The 15234-nt window shown below is 37.2% G+C and overlaps 1 protein-coding gene across 4 annotated transcripts in view; it reads left to right on the forward strand.

Moving 5' to 3' along the window:
• BLTP3B (bridge-like lipid transfer protein family member 3B) overlaps positions 1-15234 on the forward strand; it is a 59618-nt gene that overhangs the window by 20602 nt on the left and 23782 nt on the right. For all 4 annotated transcript variants that reach the window (XR_012623551.1, XM_074826974.1, XM_074826973.1 and 1 more), the window contains 6 exons: positions 2013-2104; positions 3582-3771; positions 5665-5805; positions 6359-6529; positions 7844-8024; positions 9375-9458. Coding sequence is in view for 3 of the 4 variants with exons in the window: in XM_074826974.1 (XP_074683075.1) it covers positions 2013-2104; positions 3582-3771; positions 5665-5805; positions 6359-6529; positions 7844-8024; positions 9375-9458 (859 nt within the window). In the remaining variant the exon portion in view is untranslated. The remainder of the gene's footprint in view (positions 1-2012; positions 2105-3581; positions 3772-5664; positions 5806-6358; positions 6530-7843; positions 8025-9374; positions 9459-15234) is intronic.

A 15234-nucleotide genomic window follows, 5' to 3' on the forward strand; every position in this document is an offset into this window, starting at 1 on the left:
CATGTAGTGAGGGAAAATTTTCCAAAGGTCTTAATTTAAGAAACCTTAAAAGAGAGGTCAAACATCCGAAAATGTAAGTATAATGAGGAGAAATCTCCCACCATCCTCAAACTAAGGGATTGGTTTTTACTTGTTTTTTTCCTTGTTGTTTTTTCCTTTGTTGTTGTTTTGCAAGGCAAGTTATTCATTGAGACAGCTGAGAAAATAATTTTAAAATGTCCAAATTTCCTGTTAACAGCTAATGCTTCCCTTTAAGCATCAAATTATAGTGAAGTATAAATAAATCCAGAGTAGAGAGTTTATTAATTTTCAGGTAGTAGTCAGGGCATTTAATGGATAAGAGCAGCACAGAAAAATGTTTGTGGAGCAAGTGGATTATGAAGACAGGCACAACTAACACAATATGATAATAAGGTCCATTAGGTAGGGCAAGTTGAATCCTGAAAAATCTAAAATTGAGGACAAAATTTTTTAGCGTGGTTTGTCTGACCTAAGAGAGGGTAAGTGGAGGAATTCAGAAGGGGTGGTATAAAGTCAGAACTAGACAGGGAAGTAGTAGCTGTTGTGTTTTGAAAGAGCTTCCAATGGGACAAGACTTCAGAAATATAAGCCTTAAATTAAGAGCCTTTCCAGGTTGTATGATAGATTTAGCTTACAAACATTGTAATGTAAGTTAGGAGATTCTTGAATTTATGCAGTTGCTGGGAATAAGGTTTTTCATTTGGTTTGTTCCCATTCTGTTCATGCCCCTGTTACTATCCATTACAGAATCACAGAATTGTCTAGGTTGGAAAAGACCTTGAAGATCATCCAGTCCAACCATTAACCCGACATTAACAGTTCCCAACTACACCATATCCCTCAGCGCTAAGTTGACCCGACTCTTAAACACCTCCAGGGATGGGGACGCCACCACCTCCCTGGACAGCCCATTCCAACGCCTAACAACCCCTTCTGGAAAGAAATACTTCCTAATATCTAGTCTAAACCTTCCCTGGCACAACTTGAGGCCATTCCCTCTTGTCCTATCGCTTGTTACTTGGTTAAAGAGACTCATCCCCAGCTCTCTGCAACCTCCTTTCAGGTAGCTGTAGAGGGCAATGAGGTCTCCCCTCAGCCTCCTCTTCTCCAGACTAAACAACCCCAGTTCCCTCAGCTGCTCCTCGTACAACATGTGCTCCAGACCCTTCACCAGCTTCATTGCCCTTCTTTGGACATGCTGGAGTAATTCTTTATAAATTCGAGTTATTATTTATAATGTGTGTTACAGTTCTGCTATTTAAATATCGCCTTCAGTTAAAATAAGGTTTAGGTGTCTCATTCGCTTAATTCCCAGCTTCTTTTGTAAGGGTCCCACCTCAAGTACAAAGAATACAATAATAGCATACAATTTTAATATGATGTGTTGCAAATTATACTAGAATATATCTTAGAAATTATGTGTTTTACTAAATCTACTGAAGATTTGTATACACACACACAGAGTGTATGAACACCCATATATATATATATACTATATATATTCAGATTTTGTTTTAAAGATGCAGAACAAAACTCCATCTACTATCATGAATTTCAGTGCACTAGTTTCAAATATTTTTCATTAAAATTTTCTGAAGTTATTGAACCATTTAGAAAACTCAGGAGGTATTAAGTGTTTCACTGGAAGAACAACCACATAGGAACAAAACACAGAGAGTGCGCATTAAATCATGCCCTTTTCAAAATGCAATTTTTTAAAATGTGTGTGATGGATAAATAATACTCAGGGATCCAGAATTCTGTAATACAATATTTGTCTGGGAAGGTCTGTTAGAATTCACAAAATTTAAAAATTTATAGGAACAAATTAAAAAAAAGAATTCTGGTGCATTACAAAAGCTTATGAGAAAATTGACATATTTCAGAAAAAGTTCTCAACTGATTTTTGTTTTTTTTGTTCTTTATATGTCATCTATTTACTTTGTTACCTCTTAGGTCTCCAATTTTTTTGTTTTGTTTTATTTTTCAAGTCCTTGGATAAAGTCGTAATGGAAATGAGCACATGTGAAGAGCCACGTGCCCCTAATGGACCATCTCCTATAGCAACTGCATCTGGACAGAGGTCAGTGATACTTAGATGTAATTGATCCAAAAAAGTTTAAAATACTTGTTTCAAATTACTATAAAACAGTTAGATCCCCTGCAGATTTCCAGAAGTATATAGGGTTGCAGCTTGCCATTTCCATCTCTCCGAGATTTTATTTTATTACTTGTAGGGGGAGTCATGTATGTATAGAAATAAGGGAACTGTCCAGACCCAAACCTGGAAAGAACGTCTGAATTATGTATGGAGCTTCCGAGGCATGTTTCATATGGGTGCAACTACTGCATCAAAAATTTACCAAGTTTATTTGATACTAAGTTTTTTGAAAATTAAACATATATTGCCTTCAAACTATTTTGAAAATATATATAATGATCAGGTGGGTTTTCAAAAATTTTTATTTTTCCTTTGGCCTAAAAAGTTCTATTTCCTTTATTGTATCATGCCAATCTTACTGAAAGATTTCATTCACACTATATATCCCAAAACTAATTTAGTGAAACAATATAGCATTACATCAGTGATTTACATCCCCCCAGTCATTTCCTTTTTATAGACCCAAAACATTTTTTGAGTGGGCATAGGGACCCATATATGGAGAAACACATTTGATGATACAATTACTCTTCTTATTTTAACTTCTGTGTAACATGTAGAAGTCTACATGGGCCTTTACATCTCCTAGGGTACAGCCTGAAAATCATTGCCATAGAGATTCTGTGTAGGACGAAATTTATAAAAAGGAAAAGGAATGACAAACCACATAAACTGTAGTTTTAAAACAAGCAGGAAAAAAAACCCCAAAGGCAAAAAATTTTAGATGTTAAAAAAATATTTAAAATACGATTTTCCGTTCAGTGATCTAAAACATTTAGGACACATAGGATTTTTATTAAAAAATTAATTGCAACTGCTTTTTTTTAATACTGGAATGCATGTTGATTTGGTATAGAATTGTAACCACCACTTAGAATGCCTTTCTTTTATGGAATGAAACAAAGCAAATACTTTATATTATTTTGCATACATAAAAGATACTAGTTTAAATGGGTGGAATAACTTAGCTTATAGAGGTAAACACTAACCAGATTGGAATTGTCAAATAATTAATTTGACATGAATTACTCATGTATAGTTCTACATAATGCTGTGGATTGTTATTCTTATGTATGTATAACATATATGTTATTTTTTATACATTTATATATATGTGTAAAATATGTCATGCAAAAATTGCATTAATTGTTATACTTCTGGAGATTGATCTTGGTCCAAAATGTGTTCTTTAAAGATTATTTTGAGATTAGGATCATAGGGTGGAAATTATTGTACACTAACTTTTTGTTAAGTATATTTAACAAAAATTCAAAACAGGAGAATATATTAGGAAGTTATTTTATGGTTTGTTACATGTTGTATTTCAGCTGTGTAGTAAGTTTAATTTTGTGCTCTTTCATAACGTGTGTATTTAATACGTTGGCATTTCACTTTTTAGTGAATATGGCTTTGCTGAAAAAGTGGTAGAAGGCATTTCGGTTTCTGTGAACTCCATTATAATAAGGATCGGTGCAAAAGCCTTTAATGCCTCATTTGAACTTTCCCAGCTGAGAATATATAGTGTAAATGCAAACTGGGAACATGCTGACCTCAGATTTACCAGAATACAAGAAGCTCAACGTGGAGAGGTAAATACTATCTTTTGCTAGCTTTTTTTCCCTTGTTTCTGTGGTAAAGGAGGAGGAAGTTGAATTGCAACCTTATACAGTCTAGGAAACATGCCGTTACTGGGAACGGAGACAGTAATTTCAGCTGTCCTCTAGGAACCACAAGGATGTAAAAATGGTGGGTTTGAGTCAGATCAAACGCCATGTCTCTAGCAGTGGCCGAAGCGGATACTTAGGGAAGAGAGAAGACCAGGGCAAGCATATGTACTGTTCTTCAAGCTTGTGACCATTTTAAAATGCAAACTAGGCCAGACTTGAAGAGGACTGAAAGAAAAAAGAATGGTATATTAAATGTGGAAGGATAAGGCATTGTACTGTTTTTTATTATTTTTACTATTTTTAAAGCTTTAACTGGTTATTTATTTGCTTGTGAAGGTTTGCTTAATAAGGACTTTTTTTTTTCTTTAAGCAGTTTTAACTGAATTTTAATAAAGTTCCTGTGGAAGAATTAAATTTTTTTTCTTGCTAGTTTTTATATACAAAAAGTTAATACCAGTAAAGTGCATACTTTTCTACTGTCTGGGAGAACTTAACATGGAAGGCCTAGATTGGTGTACACCATTCTTTTGCTTTCTCCTATGTAACCAAAGTAAAATGTATACGGAGTGCAAGGTTGATTCTAAATATTGTGTGTTGTATTGAGAGAGACTTATTTTAGCATGCATCTGGCCTTGGATAAATAGGTGTTTCAAATTTTGCCCATGTTTGCCCATATAGAGATGATTATTCTGAAACAAATAGAGTTTACTCAGAGTTAAGGAGTCTGGTAGTTGCTTTTTATGTAGGGAGAAAAACCCCAAGAGAATGTTAGTTAAAAATACTACAAAAATAATAAGTTGAAAACTGACAGTTTGGCTTTCCTTCAGCTTATCTGTATGCTAATGCTCATGTGTTAATGAGCATTTTTCAGGCTACTTTGCACTGTGCCATTCCATCTTGCTCACTTCACTGTGTGTGCCTCCTTCCAAAATACATTGGGTATGTTTTCACTTAAGCTTCTGCTTATATTTGCAGGACATAGGCTGTAAAGTTTTCAAATTGACAAGAGGAGAATGACAGCTGAAAAATAAGACACATACCAATCACTTTTCCCTCTTCTACCTTCCCCATGGTTGATCTTTTTTTCTTTAGAGAGTAATGCAGGAAGGAGTTTTAGGGAAACTAGTATTATTACATGTTTTTAATTCTTGATGTCCTGTCTATTTCGTGTTCTTCATGTTGTTGCTGCTGGACAATCACTCATTTTCCCATACTTGATTTTCAGTATCCAGCTGTACTTGCTGCTCTTGTATCATTATTCTAACATTTGCTTGCTGTGTCTTCTAGAAATCCATGTAATGGCTTCAAAGCTTGCGGGGTCTGTATGGCATACAGTGTACTCAATGTCTAACTTTCTCTTTTAATTGAAATAAAACACTCCAAAACCCTCTCCTGTCCCATAGCTTTGCTTCCCTTCCTGCTCTTTTACTATGTACTAGGATTTAGCATTTTGAAACTAAACTACGTGATCTTGTTTTTCCCTCTACCAAAAGCAACCTAGTACGCAATAATTGTGACCTTTATTTTCTTCTGAATATTTTAAATGCTGCTTGTTACCTCTGCCTGCTTGGAACTAGCTTAATATTTCTGTGACATTCTGGAGGTAGAGAGAAGGATCAGGGCTTTACTTCCGGACACCTGTAAGTGACACCTGTTGTATTTGTTCTGTTCATATGCCTCTGCATGAAGGATACATGTGAATGTGTGTGTGTGTGTGTGTGTATATATGTATGGATATATACATGCACATGCTTAGGCTCAAGTAAACTGTTGTATTGCATGAAGGTGTTTTTCTCTTTTTCTCTCTCTTTAAAGGTTTTGACTTTTAAAGAAATCAACTGGCAGATGATCAGAATAGAAGCAGATGCAATCCAGAGCTCTAAGCATGAAATCATGAGTGCTCCAGTTCGACTGATTACTAACCAATCAAAAATTAGGGTCACGCTTAAAAGAAGGGTAAACTTGAAAAGTTTGAAATATTTTATTATTTTATGAATTAATTTTTAACTCGTGCTCTTAATGCATACATGTGTATAGGAAAGGTTATAAATTTAAGCCATATAAAATGTAGAATTCCTCAAACTAAATTTTTGGTAACGTGCAATCGGTAAGACTGTCAAGTTTACAGGAAATATTGCAGGCAGTATTTGAAGATGAAGACCTTGCACAGCTCCTACTGATGAAATCATTTGATCTGCAGACCTTTGTTTGTGATGCATGTTGTCTTACCTCTCTAGATTCAGGCAATATTTACATTACTTACATTTAGAGAAATGGATCAGTTTAATATCCAATGCATACCAAACAAATAAAAAGGGAGGCATAAATATACTATATCTTAGATACTTTTTAGTTAATGAGGAATACAATTTAAAATAAAAAATGGTTGTTATTTAGATGGAAGAAATTTGGGAAGTGTTGTTTTGCATTCAACTTTTTTTTTTTTCTTGTATTTAATATAAGAAATGTAAGTATTTAATGGACCCATTTGACTTGTTTAATTCTACAGTTAAAGGATTGTAATGTAGTGGCATCAAAACTGGTTCTGATTCTGGATGATTTGCTATGGGTTTTGACTGATTCCCAGTTGAAAGCCATGGTGCAGTATGCCAAATCCCTTAGTGAAGCCATAGAGAAATCAACAGAACAGCGAAAAAGCTTGGCTTCTGAAACAGCACAGGTATGATAATTGATTGTCTCACTATATCATTATCAGGTGTTCTAAAATACAACACAGTGTGGTTAGTTGTGTTAATCTGTTTTAGCAAATGTTCAGTTACTCATTTTCATTCAGCTGTATATCTTAAATTACACTGGGAATGAATCACAGTGGTATAAAATAAGCTTTATTTTACAACATTTTGTGTATTGATGTTAATTGCAGGGAAAAAAGTTGTATTTCTTTATCCATGTACAGAGTATTTAGACTTCTGTATTTACTTAACAGTTGATTAACTGTTTACTGAATTTCCTCTCCAAATACTTTCTGATTATGAATTAAAAACAAAAATAATTAAGACACAGTAAGGTAACCTTAATGTGTGGATAGATATGCTTACTATAAGGATTTAAAGTGCTTGTCCAGTTTGTTTTCATGGTACTGAAAAGTTAGCTTTCAGTAAGAGCTTCCCTTCACAGCTCTCTTGTTGGAATATATAGTGAAATATAATTCTACTTTTAACATATTTCTGCTGGCATAGATGTGATATTGATGCTGCATGTAAGATAGTCTTAAGTAAATCTTGGTCATCTTTCCACACATACAGCGGGCTAGACCAACTGAGCTTCATGAGTGCTGGGGGGAGGAACCTCTTCTCGTCTGTGAAGAAGCCACACAAATATGCTGATAAAAGATAGTCCTATAAAAATAAACCATAATATAGTACTAAGACTGAGTAAAGTAATTTGTATAGAATCACTTATGATAAAGCTACTGTACTGTAATGGAGAATTGAGTTCTTGTGGTGGTCCTGATGGCTTACAATGTGATTTGATGGTTTAGCTACAGCCATCTAATGGTTAGCTGTTACTGAGCAGGGAGGTCCTGATTCTTCAGTTCCCTGTACTTGCATCTCACCAATTCCCTGGTACTGGCAGCAGCTCACGTTTGACCCTATTATGATGTAGTTTGGGGAACTAAACTAGCAGAAATGGGCCCAACAAAAAATTGATAATTTTCTGCTGGTTTAGTTTCCTGAACAGCTTGCAACAAAAGATAGAAAATTACCAGTGCTGCAAGTGACAAGGCTGTAAAGAAGTGTAGGGGAAGGGGAGAATGGGGCATGCACTGGCATTGCCTTTGTGACACGTAGACATTACCTCAATTTAGTATTATTCTAAAACAACACACTTTAATCTCAGTAGTGATCCAAGCTGAATACATATGATGCATATTTTTCCTTATTTCAAAGGCCTATTTTGAGTAAGTAAAATGATACTTATGCTTGAAAGGAAGGATAAACTTTATAAATTGATATAACTAAATATTTTTCAGAGCTCTGCCCCTGCACCCAGCTCTCAGCAGGTGAAAGCGCACCAGGCAACAGCAGCACCTGATCAAAACGATGCCATAGTAAAATTGTTTAATGATTTTGATGTTAAGGAAACTTCTCATCACTTAGTAATTTCACATTTGGACTTGCATATATGTGATGATATCCATTCTAAAGAAAAAGGTAACTTTTTTTTTAAAGTAACATGCCTGTGAACCATAATCATTTTTAGAAGACATTTTGAGGAATATGATAATGTTAATCAGGAATCTTTATTTTAGAGTAATACTCAGAATTGTCTTCGGTGTCTGTAGACACATTTAAAATTAGCTAGGTGCCTCTATCTGGACAATGTTTCATTATTAGATGTATTTTAGAATAAATGCAATAAAAACTGCTAAGAGTGCTAGTAGCTTCAGTGCTTTCCTATCTTCTAGAAGCTGATTCTGTCCAGTCTGATTATTAGAGCTGTTTTTTTTCTAAGCTGTGTTATGAAGAATGCAGTGGCAACATTACTGTGGCTTGAAAGGGTTATTATACAATCTGTTTCTGTAATACTCTTATAAAATATAGACTTATAAAAGAGCAGTTCTCTTTGTGTTACTGATTCAGAGGATTTGGTATGCTCAGCAGTACATAGAAAGAATGGAGGAAGTGTTCTGTGGCTTTATAACTTCATGTGTGATGCTTTTTTAAAAAATTGTATATAGCCATATTTAGAATCAGAAAAAAAGACAAATGACACTTCTTTCATGCATTTTAAAAGTGATCAGAAGAGAATGATACATCAGTATCATTCTGTATCAAGGAACTGGCTCGTCACTGAAAAATTTATAGTCATACAAGGTCTGCTGAATAAAAGAGTGTGAAAAACTTAGGTTTTAGCAAATGTATTTCCTTGATTAGGGAAGGTACTTGAAGAGCAGCAGAGCATAAGGCTCACTGGCTAGAGATGTATTTCTTTACATGTAGTATATTTATTGCAGTTAGGATTTATCATTCTTAGTGAGATCTCTTTATTGGCCCTTTATTTTTGGCCATGAAGTTTAAATTTAGGAGTGGAAAAATCAGAACAGAGGCCTTTCAGAAGACCTCTTCACTGCAATAATATTTGTCAAATAAAATACAATAAATGATATTTACAATATTCTTGAAAGTATATGTTGACTTGGAATGAGTGATCACAGCCGTATATTCAGTGTGAACAGTTTTGTTTCAGAAAAAATGCAAATATGTGTTCAAAGAGTTGCCTTTACTTTTTAATAGCATTTAAAACAATATGCAATTTGTTAGTAATGACTGAGTACAAAACACAGAGTTCTACAACCTGATCTTTAGAAACCAGTGAAGACTACATGAATGAAAATTTTGAGGGAAGATAATGAGGTTGTAAGAAGAGCCAGTAAAGGGAAGGAAGAATTATCTGTTTGATGTTTAAAGGAATTCAGCAACATGAGAACTAACATGCTAAATACAATGTCTGCAGAGCTGAGCATTTTGGTTTATTTTACAGACTCATGTTTTATTTTACAGACTCAAATAGACGTGTTACAGGAGGGGCCATGCAGCTTTCCTTCAGCTATTTGACAGTGGACTATTACCCATTTCACAAAGCAGGTATGAAAGTGAGCATTTTGTGAATTACCTGTGAATGGAACTTGCTTGGATACTAAAAAATTTGTTTGTGTGTGTATATGTATACAGCTTGGATAATAATGTTCTAAGCATTTGAAATACACACCTTTTTATTTCTTTCTATATGCAAAAGCAAACAACAAAAGCAACAACCTGGGAACCAATTTAATTTCCGTGAATGAGCTATTTTAGGCCAAATACTTTTCCTTTTCACTGTTCTGTTTGGTCAACAAACCGGTCTTTACACATTTCTGACATGAAAAGAATTGTGTGTTGACAGAGAAAGGCAGTATGGCAGACTGTGAATTCACTAATTGGATATTTTTGAGTCAATCTGCTAGATTTTTTTTTCTTTCATGTAGAAGTCTATCATTGTATGTCCATTTCCAAGCAATGTATTGGTTCTTATCTTATTTTGTTAAACAAGAATCCCGGTGTGTAGAGATTTAATTGTATAGCCTTTTGTTGAGGAATTGTTATTAAACAGGTGTTAGCAATTTCCAAAGAAGTGTTTCTTACAAATAATTTCTAGTAAATATGTTTTTCAGAAATCAAAAAAATTTGGAAGAGACAAAATAAGTTTGCTGTTGAATTTGAGATCAAAGGCAATTCAGCAGCGGGGCTTTTAGTTGACGGGGGGGTGGGGGGGGGTGGGGGGGTGTTGGTTGTGCTTTGTTTTGCTTTTTACTAACACAGACCAGTCATTTTGAGTGACTGCCCACATATGTTAAAGATGTGAATTAGCCATAGCTTGCCTGATGTCCTTTTTGTCACTCATGGTTGCAGATGGAATCCTGTAATGTCAATTTCATTCATAAGTAGCAAGTATAGTTTTTGCACCTTAAAAAAATGTAATTTAGCGTAGGTCGAATAAACATGCGCAGGCACAGAGAAGAATATGCTTAAGAAAAACACTATTCTTTGTATAGATTGGCCTAATATGGTTTGAAATTTGTGATATTCACTTCCTGTCCTATAAAAGTTACAGAGGTTTAACGCATGCCTGTCTTGTGACCCAGCTATGTTTTTCATTTACTGTCACTTCTGATTCCTACTATGTCTGAGGGTCTGATCTATCTATGATTTCTGTGAGCTCTCCTCAGAGAAAATGTAGAGAACCAGGGAAATAAATAAATGGTTTATTTTGGAAGGATACTTAGCCAGATTGAACTATGCCCTGTAGGCTCTTGGATGGGCATGTTAGGAGCAAACTGAGCATGCTTTTAGGTAACGGATACATGGACCGTAACTCCCACTACATGAAACCAGAGATGGAAGAGATCATCTGCAGAACAATGGTGGTGCCTCTGAAAGTAGTGTTCTCCTGCAGTCTTAAATGGTGTTCTGTACAGATGTGTTTAAGTAACAGAAATCTAGATCGCACTAATAAGCTATGACAAAAAGCTGTGAAAGGTAGTGGTGGTTGATTCAATAGGGTGTGTATGTGGAGAGGGAGAGAACATGCCAGAATTTTTTTTTTTCCCCACTTTAAGGGGTCATCATCTTCTCATCGTTGTAGAAGAGTGTGGCAATTCTGTGGTCAGACTGTTGTCATAGAGGGGAGAGTCCCTTTACTCAAAGTAAAAGGAGCATATATTAACCTTGAAAGTTCAAAGGGAATCCTCTAGCCATGTGGGTATTGTGCCTCTATATACTGCTGTATCAGGATATTCCCTGTATGCAGAGCATTCCTACCCTGAAGTCAAGGCTCTGAAATACTGAAGGACAACACTGTATTAATACTCTATAACAGTGGGCAAGAAGGAAACAGCTGTATACTTCTGTGACTGTTACCAGACTGTATTCTGGTTTTGTACCTCTCTGGCTATGGAATATTTAGAAATAGCTCTTTTGGTATAGTCTTCTTGGAAACTTTGATTAATCCTTCAGGAAAGAGCCCTCAATGATTATTTTGCAGATTGGGTTCTTGTGGGGGGTTTGTTTGTTTTTGTAACAGACTACACCCAGAAAGACTCTAAAGGGAATCGGAGGCATAATTGCTGTAGGGTGAATTTCTAACTCATTGAAAATCAAGCCTTCCAAAAATAGCCTTTCATATTACTTAAGAAAAATGAAGCAGGTTGTGTGTCCATTGACTGTGATAACCCTAATGTAAGACAGGCTTATTGGATGTTGTAAACCTGTCTGTACAGCAATCCATCGCTTTACTAGTTCTCCCAGACCTTCTATCACAGAAGCTTTTATCCAGATCCCTTATCTGTGTAGCTGATGTGTTGCTGGATGTTGATCAGAGAAAGCTGCTGCTTTGCCATCATGCAGGACATTTTGCAGCACAGGAAATTCTTGATCAAGCTGATATATTGAGACAGTATGAGAAATCAGAAAGCATTTTCTTCCTGGGCAGCCAGCAATAAATTCAGATGGTAGCAACATCAGTGCCAGCTCCACTAAGACATTGTTTTCTTGTTACAATCTAGCCTGCTCTTCACTTTTCACAGATAAATGTGGCAATGGCATCTCCATATATAGGATTGTAGAATAGCTGAAGATGGAAGGCACCTCAGGAGATTGTCTAGTCCAACCCCTCTGATTAAAAGTGGTGTCAATTAAAGTTAGCTTCCTAGGATTGTGTCCAGTTAAGTTTTGAATAGCTCCAAGGGTGGAGACTCTACAGCCTCCCTGGGCAACCTAGTCCAGTGGTTAACCACCCTCACAGCAGAATAATTTTTTTTTTTTACTGTTTAAGTGGAATTTCTTGTCTTTCACTTTGTGCTTATTGCCTCTTGTCCTGTCACTGGGCACCACTGAGAAGAGTCTGGCTCCCTTATCTTCACTCCCCTCATCAGTCATTAATACACATTGATAAGATCCCTCTGAGCCTTCTCTTCTCCAGGCTAAATGATCCCAGCTATCTCAGCCTTTCCTTGAAAGGTGTTCCAGTCCCTTAAGTGTTTTTGTGACCATTTGCTGGACTCACTCCAGTAAGTCCACAGCCACCTTGTACTAGGGAGCCCAGAACTGGACCCAGCACTCCAGATGTAGTCTCACTAGGGTTGAGTAAAGGACATGGATCACCTCCCTTGACCTGCTTTTCCTAAGCAGCCCAAGGTGCTGTTGGCTTCCTTTGCATCAAGGACACATTGCTGGTTCATACTGAACTTACTGTCTCAGGTTTGGGGTTTTTTACTGCAAAGCTGCTTCCCAGCTGGTCAGCCTTTAGCCTGTATTTTAAATGCTAGACTTGGATTTCCTTTTGAAGTTCATGAGATTACTGTTGGGTCACTTTTCCAGTCTTCTGAGGTCCCTCTGAATGGTAGCACAACCACCTAGTGTATCAACCATTCCTCCCGGTTTTGTACCATCTGCAAAGCTGTTGAGGGTGTGCTCTGTCCCATCATCCAGGTTATTAGCGAAGATATATTGGCCCCAGTATTGTCTGTGGGTGTATACCACAGATGATTGTCTCCAGCTGGACTTAATGCTGCTGATCACAACCTTGAAGACTAACAGTTTAGACAGTTTCTAGTCCACCTCACTGTGTATTTACCTAGTCAGTACTTCATCATTTTGTCACTAAGCATGTTACACACAGTGTTGAAAGCCTTGCTAAAGTTGAGGTAAACAACATGCACTTCTCTTCCCCTCATCCATCAAGCCAGTCATCTCATAGTAGAAGGCTGTAAAGTTCAGCAGGCACGACTTCTCCATCATAAATCCATGCATGTATATTCCCAATCACCTTCATCTTCCTGTCCTTAATGTATTTTGAAATGGTTTCCAGGATTATTTGCTTTGTTGCTTTCTGTTACCTTCTTCCATTACCTTCTTTAGGGTTAGGTGAGCCTGTTGTCCTTTTCATCTTCTTCCTTGAAGATAGGAATGACATTAACATTATTCCAGTCCTTAGGAACCTTTTCTGATCACTATTCAGTGATAACCTTTCAAAGATAATTAAGAATGGCCTCCCCATGACATTGGTCAGCTCTCTTAGCACTTGTTGGCATCTCATCAGGATACCATGGACTGGTGCATGTCTGATCTGTTTAAATGTTTTCTAAGTTAATGCTCCTCTGCTGAGAGGAAGGTTTCCTTGCTCCAGACTTCCCCAAAGGTCTCAAGGACCTGGGATTTTGAAGGCAAGTGTTACCAGTGAAGACTGAGGCAAAGAAGGCATTGAGTATCTCAGCCTTCTCCATGTCATTTGTCACCAGGTCCCCTATCACATTCAGCAGCAAGCCTAAGCTTTCCCTACTCTTCCTTTTGCTGGTGATACACCTGCAGAAGCCTTTCTTCTTGTCCTTAATGCTTCTCATTAGATTTAACTCCAAATAGACTTTGACATTCCTAACACCATCATCCATATTCTTTTTTTGGGTAGCCTGATGATGTTTTCACACCTTATATGCTTCCTTTTTATCTTTGAATTTAGTCGTGAGCTCCTGGTTCATCCACACATCCTTCCACATTTTCTAGATTTCCTGCTTTTTGGGGAGGACCATTTTTTGGCTTGGAGGTGATTCTTGAACATCAACCAGCTCTCCTGGACCCCTCTTCTGGCAGGGTTATATCCCAGTAGATTGTTTCAAGCAGGTTAAAGGCTGTTCTCCTGAAGTCCTGGGTTGTCATTCAGCTTTTTACCTTGTTCCTTCACCTTGGAACTCCACCATGTCATGGTTACTGCAGCCAAGGCTGCCCTTCATGGTTACTGCAGCCAAGGCTGCCCTTCACCTTCACATCCCTGTCCAGTTCTTCTTTTTTTTGTAAGAAGCAGGTCTAGCAGAGCATGTGCTCTCCTTGGCTCCTCGATTACCTGTGTGAGAAGATGGTTATCAATGCACTTTCAGAAACCAAAAGGATTGATTGCATCTTGCTGTATTGTCCCTCCAGTAGATACTGGGGTGGCTGAAGTTCCTAATGAGGACCACGATATGTGAACATGATACTTCTTCTAGTTGTCTGAAGAGGACCTCGTCATCTTCCTAATCAGATGGTCTGTAGCAGACATCCACCACATCATCATCCGTGTTGGTCTCTAATACTGACCTATAAGTGCTCAGCTGGCTGATCATCCATCCCAAGGCAGAGCTCCATGTGTTCTCACTGAAGGAGCAACTCACCCTCCTTGCTTTCTTGGCCTGTGCTTCCCAAAGAGCATGTGTCTGTCCTTTGCAGCATTTCAGTTGTGTGTGCTATCTCACTGTGTCTCTGTGATCCCAATGAGATCATAGCCCTGCAACTGCATGCAGATCTCTAATTCCTCCTGCTCCCACACGTTCCTCATGCTGTGTGTGTTAGTGTGCAAACACTTACGAGAGGCACCTGCCCATACCGACTTCCCAGAAGGTATACAAGAGTTTTCCCTATAATGTTGCTGTCCTGTAGGTACTTCAGAGGTTATATGCATTTGCTTGGGGTGACCCCACTTCAGCCCTGTTTTGGAGAATTATAGCTCCATGGATTTGCATTTAATGTATCTTTGCCCTCTTGCTCTCTTTCTGTTTTCTTTCCTGTTCCTTTGTCTTCTTACTTGGCTAGAACAATGTGAATAACTGTCAAAAGGCTGTGAGGTGGGAGGGTGGGGAAAAATGTTGTCTCTTTTGACAGGCCCCTCCCTAAAAGCTTCTTCTATGCTGAAATCTTTGCATTTAGACTTGCAATCACAATTGTTTTCCCCGAAGCATTTTCCTAATTTAACAGCAACTGTATCTACTCATCCCCAGTGTCAGTATCCAAAACCACATTAAGACCCAAATTAAGTTTTCAGATGCTGGTATTTAAAGAGTGATGTACCACTCAA

Source organism: Strix aluco, chromosome 5, assembly GCF_031877795.1.
Source record: "Strix aluco isolate bStrAlu1 chromosome 5, bStrAlu1.hap1, whole genome shotgun sequence".
Lineage (NCBI taxonomy): Eukaryota > Metazoa > Chordata > Aves > Strigiformes > Strigidae > Strix > Strix aluco.